Source organism: Erpetoichthys calabaricus, chromosome 4 (genome assembly GCF_900747795.2).
Source record: "Erpetoichthys calabaricus chromosome 4, fErpCal1.3, whole genome shotgun sequence".
Taxonomy (NCBI): Eukaryota; Metazoa; Chordata; class Cladistia; order Polypteriformes; family Polypteridae; genus Erpetoichthys; species Erpetoichthys calabaricus.
Window position 1 is genome coordinate 115,868,202 of NC_041397.2, and position 23,434 is coordinate 115,891,635.

At 38.6% G+C, this 23,434-nt stretch overlaps 1 protein-coding gene across 16 annotated transcripts in view; it reads right to left on the bottom strand.

Annotated features, from left to right (window-relative positions):
* The window catches only part of dmd (dystrophin), a 2,688,357-nt gene that overhangs the window by 314,624 nt on the left and 2,350,299 nt on the right, over positions 1–23,434 (bottom strand). For 11 of the 16 annotated variants that reach the window (XM_051926236.1, XM_051926244.1, XM_051926242.1 and 8 more), the window contains 2 exons: positions 17,451–17,510; positions 4,037–4,115 (listed from right to left, as the gene is read on the bottom strand). In XM_051926236.1, the coding sequence (XP_051782196.1) occupies positions 4,037–4,115; positions 17,451–17,510 (139 nt within the window). The remainder of the gene's footprint in view (positions 1–4,036; positions 4,116–17,450; positions 17,511–23,434) is intronic. The other 5 variants (XM_051926245.1, XM_051926250.1, XM_051926243.1 and 2 more) reach the window with 1 other exon arrangement.

Consider the following 23,434-nt stretch of genomic DNA (forward strand, 5'->3'; position numbering starts at 1 on the left):
CAATTCCTTCATCCTCCAGGAACAGCCTGCATACTCCACATGAGGCCGGGCATTGTGGTGCACCAGGAGGAACCCAGGACCCACTGAACCAGCATAGGGTCTAACAATGGGTCCAAGGATTTCATCCTGATACCTAATGGCAGTTTAGGTGCCGTTGCCTAGCCTGTAGAGGTCTGTGCGTCCCTCCATGGATATGCCTACTCAGACCATCACTGACCCACCACCAAACTGGTCACGCTGAACGATGTTACAGGTAGCATAACGTTCTCCACGGCTTCTCCAGACCCTTTCACGTCTGTCACATGTGCTCAGGGTGAACCTGCTCTTATCTGTGAAAAGCACAGGGCGCCAGTGGTGGACCTATCAATTCTGGTATTCTATGGCAAATGCCAATTGAGCTCCACGGTGCTGGGCAGTGAGTACAGGGCCCACTAGAGGACGTTGGGCCCTCAGGTCACCCACATGAAGTCTGTTTCTGATTGTTTGGTCAGAGACATTTACACCAGTAGCCTGCTGGAGGTCATTGTAGGGCTCTGGCAGTGATCATCCTGTACCTACTTGCCCAAAGGAGCAGATACCAGTCCTGCTGATGGATTAAGGACCTTCTCTGGCCCTGCCCTGCTCTCCTAGAGTAACTGCCTGTCTCCTTGAATCTCCTCCATGCCCTTGAGACTGTGCTGGGAGACACAGCAAACCTTCTGGCAATGGCACATATTGATGTGCCATCCTGGAGAAGTCGGACTACCTCTGCAACCTTTTTAGGGTCCAGGTATCGCCTCATGCTACCAGTAGTGACACTGACCACAGCCAAATGCAAAAGGAGTGAAAAAACAGCCAGAAAAGATGAGGAGGGAAAAATGTCAGTGGCTGTTTTGGGGTTCATCTTATTGTTGCCCCTCTAATGCACCTGTTACTAATTTCATTAACACCAAAGCAGCTGAAACTGATTAACAACCCTCTCTGCTAATTAACTGACCAGATCAATAGCCTAGAAGTTTCATTGACTTGATGCTATACTCTGATCAAAAAGTGTTCCTTTAATTTTTTTGAGCAGTATATATGTAATGAATTAATCATATTTTTAAAAAGGTAAAATTCAGCACCAAGTTTTATTGTAAGGTGCACTTATCCACCAATAACACCAGAGGATTACTCGCATGTAATTTAATCAAACAGCATGTTTTTCATTTATGTTTTCATTTAGCTAAACATTTATTTTAGGCTGCTTATGATTTTGCAATAAAGTATTGATTTGTTAATTTTTCTTGAAATTGAATCAAGTATGAGGTTCAAATTGAGAACAGCATATTATTATTTAAACTTTCAGGTGAACATTTTAAAAACTGACCAGAGTTACCTTTTTGTGGTTTTAATTACTATTATGTATGTCGTTCTGCCCTGTTTTAATTCTGAATGGCAAGGACCCAGTGTCTATTCCAGAAACCTCAGAAGCAGGGTCGAAACTAACCCTGGGTATGGTGCTATTCCATTACGGGCCACAGTCACACATACACCCAAACTGAGTTTTGCAGAGGCCACTGGAAATTACCATTTGATGAGCACTCAAGTCTTATGGCAGGAATGGCCAGCTCTATCCTGGATGGTTACTATTGCTACAGGTTTTCATTCTAATCATTTTCTTAATTAGTAACCAGTATTTGCAACTAATTAAATGAATTCACTTACTAATTAAGAATCAAACCCCTTGTTTCTTTTTTTCCTTAATTAGCAGCCAAACAATACTGAGATATAAAACAAGCCAAAACATTGCCAACTTACATGTATCTATCATATAATATTTAAAAATAAAGAAAGGTGAATGTCTCAGTAATGTTGATCTGCTCAGGTCCACAAGAGATTTTGACTATGCTCTTAGAAATAACAGTTTTGGAAATGTCTGCTGTGGCAGACTAAGAGCACCAAGCAGCCATGGAATTACATAATGAGTTTACTTAACAACAAGAATCGACTTCTAATTAAGAAACTGGTTGGAGTAAAAATGGTTGGAGTTCAAGCCTCTGACTCAGCTGGTCATCTGTTAGCTTGCTTCACACTTTTTTTTTCATTTGACAGCCATTTAACGAAAAAATAAACAATTCAGAGGACTGGTAAAAATAAGGTAATGAAGATGAAGGGTAAAGAAATCCATTAACAGCAGAAATTAATTACTGATTGAGAAAGTGGCAGGAAGGAAGACTTGCAGCCGCTGTAGTCCTCCAGGACCCCTGTTTTAGGTTGTGAGAGAAAAACTAGGCAGTCACAGAAAGAGTGTGCAAACTCCACCAAGAAGGCAGGTAGGGATTCATATGCAGCACACTGCAGCTGTGAGACAGCAGTGCTAACCACCGCACAACCCCAAATTACTTTGAACCCATCATTTTTCAAGATTCTGCGGCATTACAGTTTATAAACATACACTTATACGACACTGATGGAGTTGCAACTAGAAGACCATCACATTTGGACTATTGCAGATCCATTTTCTTGTAACTTCCCACAAATGGAATATGATTATAATGTCTAAGCCACATACCACATCATAATCGTGTTAAGTCACAAACCCAATGCTGAATAATTTAATTTCCTCCAAATCCCTAACTATCTACTTACAAGGCTTATGAAGTATCATTCTACTCTACTACCCTTTCTTATTCCAAGAAAAGCTGAAACTCCTGTGGTGCACTCCCCGCCAATGGATGCTTGTTTAGTGCAGTCGTATGTACTCTTGCAAGTGCAGTATATTTATTCACAACTTTACTTGAGCCTCCAAAGTCCAGCTGAACATGAAAACCGACATTCTACTAGTGCTATTTAACAATTGATTACAAAGCGCACCACTTCAGTTTTAAACACTAAATATTTACTTTACTTTATTACTATAAAAAAACAGTTGACTGGGTGTAGATCATGCAAATAAAACATCAGTATAAATATTCAGTGTACAGTAAGTACCACCATAATCATCATTCCATTATTCCCAAATAACTCCAAGGAAGCAGTTTAACAAAACAAAAACACAAACATACACAATGAATTAGAGCACAAGGCTTTCTTGACCATATGGTCACATTTTGATGGCCAGGAACTTAAACATTTCCACAAGCCTGGCCATTCATGTCCAGTGTAAAAACGGAAAGTGTTCAACCACCACCAGTTTCTTTTGTGTCATTTTGTTTGGCATGTACATAAGGCTAATTATTTTTTAAAGTTTTTCTTTTTATACTGAAAACTGAATTTGCTTTTTTCATGATTTGCTGTTAAATACATGCATCTCTTACCCTCTCTTTCCAGCTTGGGCGCAGGTTTAGTGAATATGACCCCATTCTAGCATCAATGACCCAAAGGCATGAACCAGTTCAGGTCATGGAAAGGCCCAGTGACACATATTACAGAATTTAGAGTCACCAATTCGCCTAAAAGCTTTATACAGTAGGATGAAACTCACCCAATGATCACGGAGATAGAATCAACCAATTTTTTTAAACATACCTTGACTAATTACGTGTAGAAATATCATATTTTTCATACTTTATTCTGCATGTAAAGAGTTATGTAAACTGATGTGTCCAAAAGGCACTATATCTAAGGCTAACCGCTGTCTTTAAAGAGGTACATCTTCTTGCATGTTACAGCTTGACGGAACAAATTTCTTTAGCTGCTCTGCATAAGAGCTAATACAACAAGTCATGCCACCCTCCGTATCCGTACAAGAAAAGAAGCAAGTCAATATCCTGGCTGCCTATTAGAAAAGCTATTGACAACCTAATTTTAAAAGGCACAGCAGTTTCACTTGATTAATGTGCTTAGCTTGGAAATTTAGGCCTCATTGCACTTTGACGAGTCTAAACCTTTCTGCATTGGTAAATTAGTTTGCCAGCTCTAGTGTTTAGAAAAGAGAACCCCCCCCCCCCCCCCCCCCCCGCCCCCAACCCCATCAAACCAGCTCATCCAATTTAACTTGCTTTAACTGGTGGTGGCAGGGTACTGAAAGGAAAAGTGTTTTGCATGAAATCTTTTTTTTTTTGCAATAACTTACTGGAGAGGAAGTGCTGTGATGTTGGGCCAAAGTCCCTGTGGGCTTCATGCAGCTGTTTCAGGCGTTCCTCGATGGACACCTGGGGGAAGAGGAGGAGCAGTTAAAAATACAGGTTCCATGGCACTTAAACTCAAAACATCTGTCTTGGAAGTGACAGCCGGCTACTGTACAATGACGTTCAAGGAATGGCTTAAAGCATAACATGAGCATGAAATGCCCCAGAGGTACAATAAAGTAGGAAACAAGATGTGAAAAGGACAATCCAATGAGACTGATCAAGGTGTCAAACACTACCTGCTCTGTCAAACATGATGACAGAATACATAAGGAAATGGAAATCAGGTTTAAATTTCATCCATCTGAGCTGCACAATACACAGTATAAAAACCACAGAGATGATTACCGTAGACAAAGCATATCTAATGGCAAAGACAAAACATAAGTGCACACATCCATCTGTTTTCTGCGCCCACTTGTCCTCCTGCAGGATTGTGAGGAATCAGCAGTATCAGGAAACAAGCAGGAACCAACCCTGGGCAAAGTGCCAGTCCATCACTGAGTGTACTCACTCATACACCCACCCTGGACCAACTGAGGGCTGCCCTTTAAAAATGTGGGAAGGGAAATAAACACACACACACACCCACGCACACACACATGGACACATACACGGACACATGCCAGCTCCACACAGACAGTGATGAGGAATCCAAAACTGTGGGGCAGCATTACCCGACGGTGGGCACACCATACCAACCAACCACACACATGGAGATTACATTTCTGATTTCCATTTATGATCATAAAAATGTTTTTCAACCAAAATGTTATTTTCTCATAATTGGTAGTTGTTTTAGACCTAACCTTTTAGGGAACAGATTAGTAAAAAAAGGTCTTTAGCTTGAATGTTAGAGAAATGGCTGTAGAGATTGTGATCTTACCTTAATTTTCATATTTTAAATGAAACAAAACCGTGTATTATTGCTACTGTGATTCAGAGTTTTAGTTAAATCATTCCATGGTAAAAATGACTGATAAATCAAATATTGCAACAGACTTAAAAAAGAAAACAATTGAAACATGTGTGAAAAAATAAGCCCAGACAACACCAGCTGCAGATGCATGCTGTATACATTATTATTGCAGGCAGCTATTTAAAAATAAATAACATAAGGTGCAGCATCAACAACTAATCTTCGAGGGATGAACTTCTCCTCCTTCAGGCTTATTTTTAGAAAATGTGCCTGCTATCTAGAGAGTATGAACTGTCAGCAAATAAAACGGATGTAAGACCACCATTCTAAAACTGCTCAATAAAAATGGAAGCAGGCATATTCTGCATTAGAAGCTAGTGGGACACATTGAAAACTCAGGAATGGTTTAACCCAGAAAATGATAACATTTCAAGAAATGAATATTTGACACCAACACCACATTAAGGAGAATTCAAGTTCTGCCATCTTGGTGAGTCAAGCAAGGTGTATTAAGTCATGTGTAAAACAGGAGAGCCATTGTGGGGTAATTCCCTCAAAACAACAATTAAATTTAGAGTCATACAGACATGACTAAGAGCACTTTAGCTAATACCAACCTTTATGGAATGCAGCATCGAGCAGTTTCTGGTTAACACAAATTTTCAGAATTCAATTGTGACCCCTGAATTGGTTGAAATGGACATGTCTAATACACTTTCAACATGGTGAAAAGGTAATGTGTCTACTTTGAATCAAGTGTGACTTTTAGGTGGTAAACTATTACTGAAAAAATAATACGGTTAAATTGTAGTTTGTCCCCCAGAGGATTAGAAATGCCATTCACACCACGGGCAAATCTATACTCATTCTACAATTTTTACTTGTATGGCTCAAGATGATCCATTATGGACTATGCTGTGGCTTGTTTAAGGATAATTATGTCAACTGTGTTAAAAAGGAGAAGAGCCTGAAACTTAAATTCTGGTAGTGGTTACGTCATATTCATCTGGCTATGCTACCCAAAACTAGAAAGTGGCAGCAACTACATTAAGGTAACAAATACATTAACTGAGTTCTGAGTACTGAAAGTGCTGTTAACCCATGTACCCAACCAGTTTCTGAATTCCACTGAGGGGTCATTGGTAGCCAGAGTCATCAGCATAGGGTGCAAGGTAGGAGTCATCCATGGCCTAGTAATGCACTTTTGGTTAATTTAGGGACACTTGTTAACTGAATAACCACAGATCTGAGTACTCAAGTGTACTCAAGGAAAAGTTGAACCTGAACCTGAACCCGGATCCCTGAATCTGAGAGGCAGTAGTGCTAACCATTTTGATATGGTGTGGCTCCTGCTCCAGATTTCTATTGTTTTTGATTTATTTAAAAATGAGATTGGGACTTGACTTTTAACTTAGCAGTCTATTAAAAGAGATGTTTGGAAATATTTTATTATAAGGGACAATTACACCACTTTTCATTAATGAAGTTTAATATATTGTACTATACAGTATACCACTCACAGTATTGTAACCTGTTTCTATATATCAATATGTACCATTCTGACCATACTGTCTCCAAACATTGATCTGTTTAATATTTCCTTACAACATAAATATATATCATCTGTTCTTATAATCGTAAATGTCATTCTGTTCACATGATGATTCACCTCACAACTGTCGACATGATGGTCGCTTGAACCAGGTTTCAAAGTCAGACTAAAATGTTTAATCAGCCAAGCACCAATTGCAATTTTTCACTGAACCTAATTATTTCCATTGCCTGTTGTTACATTAATATGGTCTACCAGACCTTCTAGAGTAGTTGTTCTTGTTCCTAGCATAGCACTTATTTCATCAATCCTACTTTACATCTTTGTTCACTCTTCATTTCAGCCTAGCTACTGACAGACTTTATGTCTTTGTCTGCATCTTAATTTCTCTCATTTCTTCTGAGCATCCTGCAGACACGACAATACCCTCTCCAATCTCAGAAACTGGACAGCAGTGCATTTTCACTTGAAAACTGAAATTTGACTTTTAGTTACAATTGCACAATATTGCACCAAATTGTGTTAGAGTGCTCATATTGCGATTGGCATTGATGTGGTGGTTACTGTAGCCAGTCTATCAACACAGTTGTTGAAGTATTGGATGCAATGTTAGCCATAAACTTGACATGATAGTCGGGCTTTGTAAGCTTGAAATAACCAGTTGGAATTAAGCAGATCCTGTTCAAGCTGATCTTTAGAGTGTTTTGTTTTTTGGTTTTATTCCCCACTATTATATATTCACATTCTGATGCTAGACACTGCAAACTTGCCCCAGAGATCATCCACTGGTATAAAATAAATCAAAGTAAATTAGGACTGCCAACATATTGCATCTTGCCAATGACTGAGCCACAAATTTACTCCACACATTTTTGGACCAAAAGAAGCCACCAGATTAATTTTAAAAATAATCATGTGCTCCTAGGCTGTAGTCTGTGGTAGTCTCCTCTTTATTCTGACACTGATAGCTGGGGCTTAAAACTGTGTGGGCATGGTAGGCTCAGGGTATTTAGCATGAAGTGTGGATCAGGAGTATACCACACTCAGGAGGTAATGTTGTCTTGTACCCACATGAGTTTCATGGTGACTTTGACCCTAAAGCAAACCCCAGCTTTAATTTAAAGATTTATGTATGTAAGAGTACAAACAGCTGCTATCTGGCATAAATATAAAAAATGAAGCAAAATCAGAGATAGTAGTTCTCTGGTAAGAGAAAGGGCAGCCCTGTTCTACACATTCTTAAAGATACCAGATGAACCTTGACATCCTAGGGTAGAGCTGAAATAATTATTTAAATGTTTACCTACAGAAAAATAAAATGTAAGCCCTGATGAATTGATGACCATGGAGAAAGTAAAGCAGTCCCTAGAAGCCGGCTGACAATAACTCTTGAACGAACTGCTGCCAAGTTGTTTTTGTGCTCTGCAGTTTTTCCCTCCTCTCTTATTCAATAACCTTGACGAGCTCAGAGAGAGTTCTTCAGACTGTCAACCCCAGCTTACATTTTGTGTGAATCACCTATGAGTAACTAAACAGATACTGTAGCTGGCAGCAGATCTTCGCTCTTGTCATTCTGCCATTGTTGGTTGCCTCTCTTTTTAAAGCTTTCTTCTTGAAAAGCCAAGCTTGACAGCACAGGTAACTGTTTTCTGCCCTCTGCCTACTGAAATTTTTAAGAATCCTGCTAGGACAATGCATTGGAAGTCAAGCAAAGATGTTTGTAAAAGTTCCCATCTTCCAAGACAGACTGGCTTTCTGTGCGAGATGAGGCTAAATTGAGCAAAGGTATAGTAAATATACAAATTAGTAGCAGACTTCAGTCTCAATAATAATAATAAACAATAAAGAAAATGAACTGATTATTCTTAAAGACTTAAAGTTAAATTAATCAATAAATTAGATGCACTTCACCAGAGGTTATTGAAAGCTTAGACCTAAGAGGTAGGAATGTAAAAATGGACTGGAATATGGTGTTTAGAGTGTATGTTACTATTAGTATTTTATATTTATACGTTAATGTCATTGGCTGAGTTCTAAGGTCTGCATCATTAATCAATGCTGTATTCACCTAGAATTTGCAGACTACAGTTCAACTAATAAAGACATCATATTTGACAGTGTGCTCCTATATTGGAGCTAGGCAAGGGTCATCCATATCATGGCTGAACAGACTGACAACATGTTGCATTTTGCTAGGACTGTACTCTGTACACACTACTGTTAACTGTTACTGAGCCCCTGTTGTAGTGAGCTGCAGCTGGCACTAGTGGTAAATAGGCCTTAGGTAAGAGCCAGTTGTAGTTGGTCTGTCAGTAACAGGGCGCCCCGATGATCAGTGGGCCAATTTAGAGTCATTAATCTACCTAACAGCATTGGACAGTTAAAGGAAAGCCACAAGATCATAGGCATGTCATCCACCTATACATTACTGATCCCACTTTCTCCAGTTTAGCAGAAATTGCTACAAAGCAGGGACCAGTCCTAAAAAGGGTGTCATCTATCAGTTAAAGTGGTCAGTTATCCCGAAAAGCACATCTTTGGGGCAAAAAAGGAATTGGAGTAACTCAAAAAAACATGAGGAAAATAAGCAGCAGAGACAGTGCTGTGGTGTGGAATTCAAACTAAGCACTCTGAAGCTGACAGGAAGCTGCACTAACTATTGTACTGCTATTCTGCTCATGGAGTTTTCAATCCGACACTACTTTACGAGAGATGTTCAAAAATTTTCTGCACTTTTATATCTTTCTTGGAAACAGTGAAGGCGGGAGGTGTGGTAATTGGACATTAAAAAGTTGGTACGACGCTGGGAAAATTGTATCGCAAAGGAAGGAGACTATGTAGAAAAGTGCTCGTAATTTGTTTTTGAAATTCTTAATAAATAAAGTTAAAAAAAAGTGTGGAAACTTGTTGAATGTCCCTCGTATATAGCACCTTTCACAAAGCACAGAAGTCACAACAGCTAGGAACATAATCAGTGCAAAAGCACTAAAGCCCATGTTATATTACACGACGTGCACTCCTGTGAAACTGATTGCCCAATGTGACATACCCAGCAACTCACTACAACTAGTCTGTGATTCACTCTGATAAAATCAAACAGTCATAGGGTGGGTGTGGTTTGCAGGAAAGCTGACAACCAATTAATGCTCATCTGGAATGCATAGAATACAGCAATGAGGAGTAATGGACCTGGGTGTTTTGAGCCATGTAAACAGAAGGGAGGCTACTTGTTCTAGCTGTTAACCCTTCATATAGCACTGGCTCTATCAGGCAACACATTATTGGCTGTCACAAAAAGGGGCGAGCATGACTGTGCTGGAAGGTCAGTACTCAATTGGTAAGTGTGACATGGGCAGGAATTTAAAGTTGAATAAATTGACATGGTTCGTCGACGAAATCAGTGACCGCGATTGGCAAATCTGACATACCCCATGACTAGAAGTCGCATAATGTGACTCCAGCTTAAGGTGTGGCAACAATAAACAATGAATAACAAGAGATTTTTGCATTGTTTATCAGTTATTTAAGCCAGGAGTAAAGAGTTGTGCAACTAATTCAAATAAAGTCAGACCTATACTATATCTTTAGCTTCTAGGATGGGACCTATTTTTAAATATATTTACATCATTTTCTTAGGTATAGGAGATGATTAAAGTATTTTTTAGATAATACCAAATCCTTAACAGCATCACTCATTTATAGCAAAGTGCTCTCCTTCATGGTATGATGCCAGATGTCTGCTGATCCTCTCTCTGTAAATTACTCCAGATCATACATATGGATATAACATTTTGTGCTAAATAAACTGCAATTTTTTAAAACATATTTTTTTTTGTTTCTGTTATGGAATGAGACAGAGCTGTCATTCTTTAACTCCATTTAGATAACTACAAGGCCATTTTATTTAGTAAAATGGTTTCACTAAAACATCAAATGATAAAATTCTCCAAGCAATATTATCCGTAACATATTCTGAAACTGTGAAACAAAAATGGCTTACAGTATTTTTCTTAAGTGCATGCATTTATTTCTAACATATACACTATATCACACCATATTATTTTCATTACATTCATTACTTACCTGTAGTGCTACAAATTATAGATTAAATACACTGATATTAAAACATAGTTATTCTACAGTATATAGGCAGGTAATTGCTCAGTGGGATTAACAACGTAACGTAATACAACAGTACAAAATTTGGCATGAAATAATAACAGGAAATTTGTGTTTATAATTTTACTTGGGGGCGGCACGGTGGCGCAGTGGGTAGCGCTGCTGCCTCGCAGTTGGGATACCTGGCGACCCGGGTTCGCTTCCCGGGTCCTCCCTGTGTGGAGTTTGCATGTTCTCCCCGTGTCTGCGTGGGTTTCCTCCGGGCGCTCCGGTTTCCTCCCACAGTCCAAAGACATGCAGGTTAGGTGGACTGGTGATTCTAAATTGGCCCTAGTGTGTGCTTGGTGTGTGGGTGTGTTTGTGTGTGTCCTGTGGTGGGTTGGCACCCTGCCCAGGATTGGTTCCCTGCCTTGTGCCCTGTGTTGGCTGGGATTGGCTCCAGCAGACCCCCGTGACCCTGTGTACGGATTCAGCGGGTTGGAAAATGGATGGATGGATGGATGGATTTTACTTGGATTAATCCTTATGTTTGTTGTAATAACGCATAGCTACATAATAGTTAGGTAAGTAGTTACTGAGTAAATACCTATCTTATCACATATACGTAAATGAGTAATAAAATGATATAGCAATGGTATTGGTAAGTATGCAATTTAGGTATGAAATAAGAACAGAACATTTGAACTTACCTATAGCATTAACTCGGGTTACAGACGAAATATACTGTAATAATATGTACAGTAGATGCATTGTAATTAGGCAAGCAAGAAATTGTTCAAGAAGGTCTGGTAGACAGCATTAATGTAGTAACAGCCAATGGATTCATTAGGTTCTGTGAAAAATAGATGCTTATGTTTTTTTGGGCCTTCCTAGTAGTAGCTTCTTGAACCTGAATGTGTGCGGATGACTTCTGGTTTCCTTTTACATCCCAAGGATGTTAATTGGTCACTCTAGATCCAGAATGAAAGTGGACATGATTATGTTCAATGATGGACAAGTGACTGATCCTGCCTTGCACCCTGTGCTCCACCTGTGACTCTGCAGTTCCACAGAATGCTTATGGAAGTGGTTAAATGGATGAATTAGGAACTGATGGAATAATTGAATGGATGGATCCGGAATTAAGGATGTGTAGTAAATGGACCATTGTTCAGCTCATCTAATGTTTGATGAAGTAGCCTTTTGAGTTAATAAGCAGACACAGTTTTTCTATTGGCAGAAATTATATACTATAAATGTGAAAGGCAAATTAAATGCCTTAAAGTGCTAAAAATGATCACAGTGCTAATTAATATTCAGTAACAAGTGACTCTGAAGTAAAATAAGTTCCCTTAGCAACAATAGGCATGTAATCTTAGCATCCAAACTGTAGAATGATACACCTGAATACCAACTTTTAAAACACACATCCCAAAGGCATATATTTTAGGTAAATTGACCTGATATGATTGAGCGTGGCAAGTGTGAATTAGTGTATCTCCATGTTCAGAGATTTTTCCTTCCTTGTTTCTGATGCTACTAGGGCACACCTCAACCTTTATATTCTTGAAATGGAATGGTGCTATTTCTACAATATATGAAAGGATATTGGGTAGTTTTATAAATTTGAGAATATTGTTGTTTTGCAGAAAACCGGTACATTGTGCTAATTAGGTGACATGTTGAGTGTAGAAGGAGGTGTGAGCACAGCAGGGGTAGAAAGGGTGTGAGGTATGTGGCAGAAATTCGAGGAGTTACCCATTCTGACTTATAAAAGAGCCTCTCTGGCACTAAAGGAAAAATTTTATGAGCACTATATGACAGTAGTATGCATGACCGATGAATGGAACATAAAGCACTGCTAGGAAGAACAGGAATAAGACTGGAGATATACAGGGTGGTCCAGATCTAATTATTCAACTGTTCAGCTGACAACCGTCTCACCGCCATTTTGGAATGCAGGGCAGGTGCTGCCATCTATCGGCAATAAAAAGAATTTTAAATGAAATCACCTGCCTCACTTCCTGGGTCCTCCCTGTGTGGAGTTTGCATGTTCTCCCCGTGTCTGCGTGGGTTTCCTCTGGGTACTCTGGTTTCCTCCCACAGTCCAAACACATGCAGGTTAGGTGCATTGGCGATTCGAAATTGTCCCTAGTGTGTGCTTGGTGTGTGGGTGTGTGTGCATGTCCTGCGGTGGACTGGTGCCCTGCCCAGGGTTTGTTTCCTGCCTTGCGCCCTGTGTTGGCTGGGATTGGCTCCAGCAGACCCCCGTGACCCTGTAGTTAGGATATAGCGGGTTGGATAATGGATGGATGGATCTCTAAGTGCAGGGCAGGTGCTGTGAATTCTCTATGTAATAAACTTAATAAGTTATAGTGTAATGAAAAATACATAATTAGATCTGGACCACCCTATACTTAGCTATGCAACATGTGAGCTTGAGGACGCTGTTACTATGCAAGCAATGTACTGACTATATTTATGCACCTACTTTAAGTAAATCTGAAGGATTCCACCAGGTGGCAGTGTGAGAAATCATTGTAGTGAGAAAACAACATCCTGTTTCGCTGTGTTGTGAGGTGATTGAAGGAAGATGTTAAAAATAAAAATTCTTCATTCTAATGCTGTTGCGAAGGTGCAAAAAAACCCCCAAAAAACTGCAATAGTGACACAGAAGATAGTATGTGAAACCTTAAAATGTATCATGTCATCACGAATGGGAATATGCAACACTTATATCGCCTAGGAAATGGAAATGGATGAAGAAAAGCACCATTAAGACATTTGCATGTCAGCATTTAAGTTTGATGATTTGCTTCACCGCATCGAACAATTCATCCCACATCGAAGCATGCAGATTTACCCTGTTGATAGTGAACAATGCTGATGTCACGTACCAAAACTTGAACACACATGGCACCCATATTTTTGCTGGTATTACAACTTGCGTATGCATTGCATTAATTTCTGACGACATGCTCAGAGGATGCTTCAAAAGAACACTGGGAACACAGTGCAGCCATGATGCATGTGCGTATACATTCTGAACGTGAAGCATGAACTGGCCATAAGAATGATTGATTGGATGTGTGGAGTGTCACAGAGTTAGAGTAAGATCAATGCTGAGATAAGAGAAAGACTTAGTATGGAGGTGATGAGTGTTATGCTGGGAAGAAATTGACTAAAGTCTGTTTGGGAATATGGAGCAAAAGGCAAAGATTGACTTGGAGAACCAAGATGGAGAGATGGGGGATAAAGCCAAAGAAGACATGGCTGAAGGTAGTGGCAGTGTATATGAAGAGTACTAATTGAGGACTATACACTAGTGGGAGAAAGAATGGCCAGAGACAGAGGGATGAGAGATGAGCATTTACAGTATATAATGATGAAGACCTGGTTTAGCCACCACTGGTAACTGTCAGGGTTCAAAAACCCTCTTGGTCCCATCAGTTTTCCATAAGTTGGATTTCTTAACTACCATCTTTATAAAAGCCCCAGAGGCTTAACTATTTACTTAATTTGTTGTGTAGTTTTTCATTGTTGATTGATGCTCAGGACTGCAGATAGTGTTGGAAACAGATTTGTAGGAAATGACTTTTAAACTAAGTTTAAAGTTTGAAAACTTGTAAATAAGGATTGAGATAACCAGGTGATGTAAAGTCAAAAATGTAAACTTACGCCTTAGCCCAAGAGGACTTTGTCATCCTACAAGTAATATTTGCTATTTTACTTTATCTAACAGAACAAAATAGATACAGTAACATACAATTGAGACAAATATGCATTCACATGAGGTAGACAAAGGTACAACACAAATCCATTAAAATTAAATAAAACACAATAACACATTCTTTTATTTCCCTTGGCATTTTTTCCATGTAAAGTTTGGAGTATTCAGTGGGAATTCTTTCTATTGACCTCTCATAAAAGCACAAACATTTGTGAACTCTTAGTTGGTCATGTCATGGAAATACCATACCAAAAAGCATGGCAGTTTCTCTCTTCACATTTTAAAGAGTTCCACATAAAAATACCACAATCATCTCCTTTCTTTGTCTTTTCTAGTAGTGGGAGACTTTCACTTATAAGCCAAACTGTTCTATGATAAGCACACCATATTGTAACAAACACAATATTGCTTTTTGTCACAGCACTCACCTCTTTATGAATGGTTGCACACTGAGTACAGAGTTCAGTGACCTTGAGGGCAGATGTTGTTTTACACACGGAATTGTGTTAAATTGCAATTACAGACAATGAAAATGTTTGCATTTATCAGTAAGCATGGAATCAGAAATGATGTTCCTAAGTTTACTTTCTTAAATACAAAGTTTTTTGAGAGGATAAATTCATGAAGCCTACAGTTTTTACCTACTCATTCCACTTATTCAAATTGCCAATTGCCAAATCCTGTTGCTGCAAAGGAAGGTAACCCAATCTGGACAGAATGATAGTTTTAAAATGCTAATTATACTAATGTGCACTGAAAGCATCCAGGCGTGGGATTCAAACCCAAAATGCTGGATCTGGAAAACAACAGAGGTAAAAACTATCTATCCGTGCTACCCGTTCATGCTACAGCACAGCAGCAACTATGAATCAGAGCAATCACGAACAAAGTCTCATTGGAAGTAAAAGAATCAGAAATATTCTGTGCCCAAGTGGCCACGTAGAGATAAGAAAGAATGGAGTGCTGAGTAATTGAATATCATGATGTGCTTAAAAGTTAAGAAAGAAATTCCTTTTTCGTAGGACAACTGGTGATTATCCAAATTGTTCTTTAAGCATCATTTTTGCTTTCTGGGCTTTAAAAGTTACTAGTGCATTTAAGGAAGTTTCAAAGAGTATTCTGAAAAGAGATTATCAAAAAAACGTAATAAAAAAGAACTAAGTAATTTGCTGTGATAAACAGGTTGTCACACCAAGGGCTTGCTTGTTGTTGGCTGTAGAAGATACTGGTGTGGCATAGCTGTAACCCACTTTATAATGTATGGATGGAAATACTGAATGATTAATAATAATAGTGGCCATTATTGCAGTGTGTTGGTCAGTGCTGCTGTCTCACAGCTGGAGTGAAGTTCGCGTGTTCTCAATATGTCAGCAAGGATTTGTTTTGAGTAGTCTGATGTCCTGGCACATGTCAAAGGTTGATTGTTGGTACAGTGTGAGTGAGCGTAGATGTAAATGATTAATTGGTGCTGTTGGGAGAGGCTCTGACTCCTTGAGAACTTGTAACAGAATACTGTAAGTGGGCAGAGAAAATGAATCAATGAGTTAAGTATACCTAATGAACCTGAGAATCCAGTGTAGTATGGGCTTGGTCAGGGCTGAGCTTGCTTGCAGCTTGAGGGGGTACTATACATGGGCAAGGCAGTACAATGCCCTATTACAGGTAACCATGCTAATGCAATTGTATAAACCCTGCTAGGGTAGTGGGTCTGGAAGGGTTATAGGCAGAGACACAGTTACGGAAGGAAAGTGTCAACGTTATGACAACCCAACACTGGATAGAACTGTCTGACTTTCTATTACTTTTTAAGGCTTACCAATGGGCCACAAAATGGAACTGGAGCCTGGATTTACTAGAGGAAATGCCCCCAAATTCAGAAGTGATTCTGAGGCCTGTCCAGAAGTGATCCCTAAGAAAGTGTTTTTTAAGTGACATCCAAAACAAAAGTCAAGCAAGCCTGAAGTCATGAAGACTACGGGAATATGGAGCAAAAGGCAAAGATTGACTTGGAAAACCAAGATGGAGAGATGGGGGATAAAGCCAAATAAGACATGGCTGAAGGCAGTGGCAGATTATATGAAGAGAACTAATTGAGGACTATGTACTCAACTAGCGGTAGAAAGGACGACCAGAGGCAGAGAGATGAGAGATAAGCATTTATATAATGTTGAAGAAGTGGTTTAGCCACCACTGGTAACTGTCAGGGTTCAAAAGCCCTTTATAGAGGCCCCAGAAAGACCAGAGGTGTTACTATTTACTCGAGTGTGTTTTTCATTGTTGATTGTGTACACAGTTATCATGTATGTTTTTGTCTTTACTAAAATTTTTGGATACTTCAGTCTCCTTGGCATTATTTTGGGTTAAGAGAGTTCACATTAACTTCAAACAATATACATTTCAAAAGTCAACATATTTTATAGGCAGAAAACTTAAAAATACATGCATGCCTTTGTCATTAAAAATGTTTATTGGGATGCATTCCAAAATGAAAAAAAAAAAACACAAAATGCCATCTTTGAATTATAAGCAGCACTGAAGGATGGCCACATGCTATACCGTGAGGTTTTTCATTTGTTACTTACATGATCCTGCTTGCTAAGATAAAGATTCCAATGAATTAAAGGGTAGGCTAGAAAACCATCACAAAATCTGATGAAGTTGCAAAGAGCAATGAAGAAAAACAAAGCCTGCCAAACTGGAAATAAAAGCTTCAGGACACAAATAATGGCAGCAATGATGAAATGAGAACTAGAGCAACACCATCGATTTGCACTTCCGGTGAGGACTTAATCATTCGAGAGGAAATGGTGCACGACAGAAAATAATAAAAAAAAATCACAGTGGGAGAACATCACAGAGGGTGATCCAAAATTCATATTCAAAGAAAGCAAAAAAATCTATACGTCACAATGGCTTGGAGGAAAATGAGCAGCTTACTGTATGACCAAAAAAAAAAAAAAGATGAGGGTCTGAGTGGCAGGCACAAGGCATGCATTTATCCAGAAAAGATATTTTTTACTATAAGAACAGTCCTCTGTAAAACTGGAGCGTATACATTACCTTGGAGATCTCTCCTCCCTCCTTCATTTGCCCTGAGTTTCTGGAGGTTTCCATGGAAACCTGATTAGATTTATGGAAACAAGAGAACTCAATTGTATCTTTTAGTGTTAGAGAACTGTTGAACATTATAATTACTTTCAATTAGCATACCGCAAGAGACAAGACAGAGTACAGTTTTTAAATCTGCTGATGATGCATTCAAATTTTGCCGCACTTGCCACTATTGTAAATTTTATTGGTAACTTGACAGCAAATATAAAATTATTTATTGCTTCAATGTGAAAAGCAAGTGTATAAATGTTGTCATGAACTTTCTCAGAAAAGGTAAAAAAAAAAAAATGCTATTCTCACATTTCACCCCTAGTTTGGATTTAATAAATGTGACAATCAATCAATGTTCTAATCAGTCAACCTTAATGAAGCAGTAATTGTCAAGTAAATACAAGCAGTGCAATCTGTCATCCTCACCTTTTAATACAGCCTCTTTAACAGTGAATAATCTAAGAAAATAATAAAAAAAGTGCAAAAAAAATATCTTCACATATCCATATATGTAGCAAAAAGGAGACAGCCCTATTATCTATCTAACCAAAAGGTAAATTAATATAAATGCACCTTAATTTTTCTAAAAGAAACAAATGACTGATCAACAAATGGACAATTTAAAAAAGTTATGATACCAATTGAGATACTGCAGGATGGGGGGATTTAAAAGGAGGTGTCACAAACATTGCATTGGGCGGCGGTGAGCAGACAGGGGAGAGTGATCAAAGAGCGAAAAAATGCTTTGCCTTGATTAGGCTGGAGACAGCAATGATGGAATGGACAATGTACTGGAAGAAAGAATGACAACAAGGAGATGTAATGCACTAAAGAAGAAGGCAAAAGAAGTGGCATGCACGAATGTGACGTCAGTGGAGTGAGAAAAGTTACAGGAAGCTTTAGTTCTGGAGCTGTTTCAGAAACAATTCCCATAGTGCTAATGGATAAGAAGGTTGCATTTAGGTTTAGATGTTAGAAAGAAGTTTTAATTTGTATACATTCATATACTTATTTGGCTGTCTTTAAACAACCAAAGGAAAAATTATTTTCACTTATGGCTTATTCTCATGACACTTAGGCTTTACAAAAATCCCACCTCACCAAAAGATAATTTATCATGAAAAGACTCATAAAAGTTGCTATGATGTTTCATGTGTAGCAGTCAGTCTGTGGTGATTTCCAAATAGTACAGAAGGCAACACGTTGGACCACAAGGCATTGGGGTTTAAGTTTCAACTGTTACCCATTCCAGGAGAAACACTAAATGGCCTTTAGAATGTTAGCCTTAATTCCTATTAGAAAAACAACAAAAACACATGTAAAGCTAAGGGATAATATTTAAATTCTGTGTGGTGAAACCTGTTTTCATCTGGGTGCTCATTAGAAACGGGTGACCTTATGGCAGTGGAGAGAGATAGCGAACCAAGATGAAAAGCTTACACTACTGATTACAGCTCTGACTGCTGATATGCATTGGAAAATGGCAGTTTTCATCTCAAAAGAATGCTAGTGGGAGTCAAGATTGACTCTGTAGTGAGAGCTCCATGTGCATGGTATGTGAAATATTGAAGATCACAAATGCATACAAGACCAGGTAATAAATGCCTTGTGATTTCCAACCCTCTAGGTTGGCCATGATAGGGAAAAACTTGTGGGAAGCCTGGTCTAGTCGGAATGAATGTAGGCTGGACTGGACAGAATGAGCAAGAAGAGTACCAATTTTTAGTTTGTTTAGACTGGAAAGACTAAACAGGGAGTGCACAAAACAGCAGCAAGGAAAGAGAGTGACAGACAGAGAGAGAGAGAGAGAAAGCAAGTTGTGTGTAGTGCCATAGAGAGAGAGTAGGTGAGTGAATGAACCAGTGCAATTGCCTAACATGAAAGTCGGTCAAGTGTTGTGGTAGATGTTACGGGTAGTTTCGTTACGTGAGCATTCATTACTTGTTGATTTAACAGTGTGGGAGTTCACATTAGAGCGTGGAGGTCGTAGAGCAGGCTGATTTTCAATAAAATACTTGGTTCTTTGGAAAAACCAGAAGAGCTGAACTGCCAGTTGTGTGTGGTATCTACATTTTCAACCTTGATAAATATTACAATACCAAATTATAAAGGCAGCTAAACAAACCTTTAGCTTCCTCACCATGCTCAGCTATTATAGCTTTCTTTTGCCTTGCCTTGTTTGCCTTGGAACTTTCCAATGCCACAACAATAAAAAGTGTCATTTTGCTTGGCATTTCTCTACAATGCCACCACAAAATTCATCTCTCTTCTTTCTTTCTCAAAATTTTTGTTTTAATTTTACTTCTTGCTAGTCAGCCTTCACACAATTTAAAATTGGACACATGAATAATTGATCTTCTGGTAGGAAGGTCCCACATGGGAAACATCTCCTGTCCAAGTCTGAGAACCAGTTCCATGAATTGTCAGGCTTGAGCTCCCTTTAAAGGGCAGTCTTTAAGCCGTTTGCTTTATCTTAGGTCAATATTGGTTTTTTTTTGTCTCCAATGTGGGAGGAACTTGTCTAGAACTCCAATGCCCATTTACTAGTATGGTACCCAAGGATAACTCATTTTACAGTGTCAGGGGATATCAGAAATTCATTGTGTGTGGGTTTCTTTTATTCTGTCAGACTCTGACAACATACGAGGTGAGACACAAAAATAACCGGACTGAGCTTGGGGCTTTCCTGGAAAACCATCTGGAGGTTGGCCGGATGTGAAACATAGAACTATATCCCCTCCTACACGCCCTCTAAAACAGCCGACCAGCTAGGTATATCCTGTGAATAGCCCAGTCAGTATTTGCACAACAATCGCTATACGAGTTGCCGTGATAATGTCAGGTGAAAAAATCAAACAGCAAATCAACATCAAATTTCTTGCAAATTTTCTCTTTTTCCATAAGGCAGTTTTTGACTGACAAAAACATTCCTGTACTCGATCATCTATGGTGTACTGCACCCTGCACTAGCCAATGTTACCTACTGTAACTCTCTGCTAAACACTAGGAGGGCTGTTGAGGGAATAACAGAAAAGGCCACACATCCTAGCTGCCATTGGGCACATGGTTCAGTACAGAATGCATGAGACTGTGTTATTCCTCTAACAGAAAAGACACCAGGGATTCTGCAACAAACATCTGACCCCTCCAGTTCCAAGGAAGTCTTACTCGGTGCAAAGACACCAGAGATGTTAAAACATGAAGTTTCTGTTGTTAATACAGGGCTGCCTCTGACTCAGGGAGTGACCGCTCTTGGTGTTTAATGCTCAGTCAATCCCACAGGCTTGTTGATTATTAAGTTCAGAGGTAAAACTGAGCAAGCACTCATAAGGCACAAACCAGCATGTTTCTTTGTGCCGGTCCCAAGCCCAGATAAATGGGGAGGGTTATGTCAGAAAGGGCATCTGGTGTTTTGACAACTCATCTATCAGGAGGAAAGGAAGCTAGGGTATGGGGAAAGGCAGTGGAGAGAAACAGAGATACTTTGATATGAAAATGGAAAAACCACCTTCTACACACATACAAAATTCAATGACTGTTACGTGGGCACAGGATTTTTCTTTCTTCATCGATTTTCTACATTGTCCCTTTGTATACGCCTTCCCTTTTGGTTAATAAACTCTTTGTTGGTACTTTATACTGCACTATATGCATAGTGCACATTAAAAGCTACATTTTTTCATATTCATGCTTTAAATTATTCCTGATATTTTGCTTTGGTGACTAGAAAAGACACAACATAATTTCTGTTTAAGTTAATCATGCAAGCATAACGTCTCAAATAAGGTGTCTGTGTGCTCACGTTTGCTGTCACTTATAACTGTCCTCTGTGGTCTTTGATCCTTTTGGATTAGATAACAGAACTACGCCCCCTACTTCCATTAGATGGAACTGCAGTTAAGTGGAACAATATAGTATTCTCAGACCTACTACATCACTTTATACTTGATCTGTCTGGAATACTACAGTGCATTATTTACGTATTTGTACATTCTAGCTCATTAATATGATTTTATTGTAGTGCAAATTCTCTAAAATAAGGCTCACAAATTATATTCCTTGGATATGTGAGTTTGGGATGAATGATTATACTGCTCATAATCACTGTTTCCTGTGGTAGGTTTGTGCCCTGCCCGGGGTTTGTTTCCTGCCTTGCACCCTGTGTTGGCTGGGATTAGCTCCAGCAGACCCCTGTAACCCTATAGTTAGGATATAGCGGGTTGGATAACGGATGGATGGTTAGATAATCACTGTTTCATTCTTTTTGGTAATTTACATATACTGTAGATATCCTGAATGACTGATTTACCAAGAACTACACTTTTCAGAGAAGGAAAATTATATCTAATATGACAACCAAAATGTGCAATAAGATCTTAGGAAGAACAGATAAGGATAATTTATTTTGCTTCTACTAAAACTTTGAATTTGTGCAGTATCTTTGATCCATTGCAGAAATATGGTCTCAGGTCCGATACTTGCCTATCCTGTTCAAATGGTGCTTCAGCACATTAACTTTAAATTAGACAATGTACGCCTAATTAATGAATAGAAAGGGCTTGCAAAGCTCATTTTGACCAAAGACAGATTTAAGTAGTTATTGTGAGTACTTGGGAAGAAGTGAACCATAAAGATTTAATTCAAAGAGAGAAAAAAACAGCAGAAGCAATTTAGCACAAGGCGCTTTTTGTCTTAGGTCAAGTCAGGTACAAACATTCTTTAAATATTTTTCTTTTCATAACCTTTGTTTTTCAGTTTTTTCACGGTCTTCACTTAAGATTATCTAAAAAGTCAGACACATGATACCATTCAACATTAATCAAACCACACTGGAAAAAGGAAAAGTGAATGCCAAGATTCAAGAAGTAGATTTAACTATACAGTACCAACATCTTCTGGGTGCTTTTAATAAGAAAAATCCTTCAAATGAACAGTTAGTACATACCATATGTTCACATTTATGTTGTTGCCTTAACCCACTGAAAGGCTTCTTTAGGATTTTTGCACAAAAAATAGTTAAGTTAAAAATACAGTGCCACAGTATGGCCTATTTAAATAACAGAAAGAGTATGCTCTTCAAGTTCAATCTATTTGATTGATACTTTTCAATTTTCAAATAATGGAATTCAAAAAAATGCACTAAGATTCAACATTCATTTCTGAGAGGTAACCTACATGAAGGCCCACTTCACAAGTAATTCAAGTAATTAAACTGAATGATAATGGTCCGTTGTCCACAGGGGAATCACTGTTCCTGTTTTCCTTTTGAAATGGTACAAGTCAGGAGACCAATGGAATGTTGAAAATGGGCTTATTTTTCCTTGATGAAGTGTGTTAAGTTTCACTGAAAGAATTATCAAAGGATACTTTTTTTGGACATACCATAGACTGGATAATGCTTGCATTTGTGGTAATAATTTAGATAGATAGATAGATAGATAGATAGATAGATAGATAGATAGATAGATAGATAGATAGATAGATAGATAGATAGATAGATAGATAGATAGATAGATAGATAGATAGATAGATAGATAGATAGATAGATAGATACTTTATTAATCCCAAGAGGAAATTCACATAATAAGGATGTTCCAAAAGGGTGTTTTCGAAGGATAAAGGTGTTAAAGTTTATCAAAAGGGACAGAGTCACCTGCTGGAACTTTCAATGATCCGTCTGTTTTCTCTGTAGTGAACACTTAAATCTAGAGGACTAATTCCCAAACCATGTGCACCTCATAAATGGGGCTCCCATTTGTTTCACGGGAACTGCAAATGATCTGATGACTGCAAGAGGCCCAAAAAACGAAAGAGAGAGACCAAGAGACAGCCAAGATAAGTAAAGATGAAAAGGAGTGTAATGATCCACACTGCCTCAACAGGATCTTCTTACTAGAGTAGTAGGGCCAGTGAAAGGTCACAACTACACAATAAATGGTACA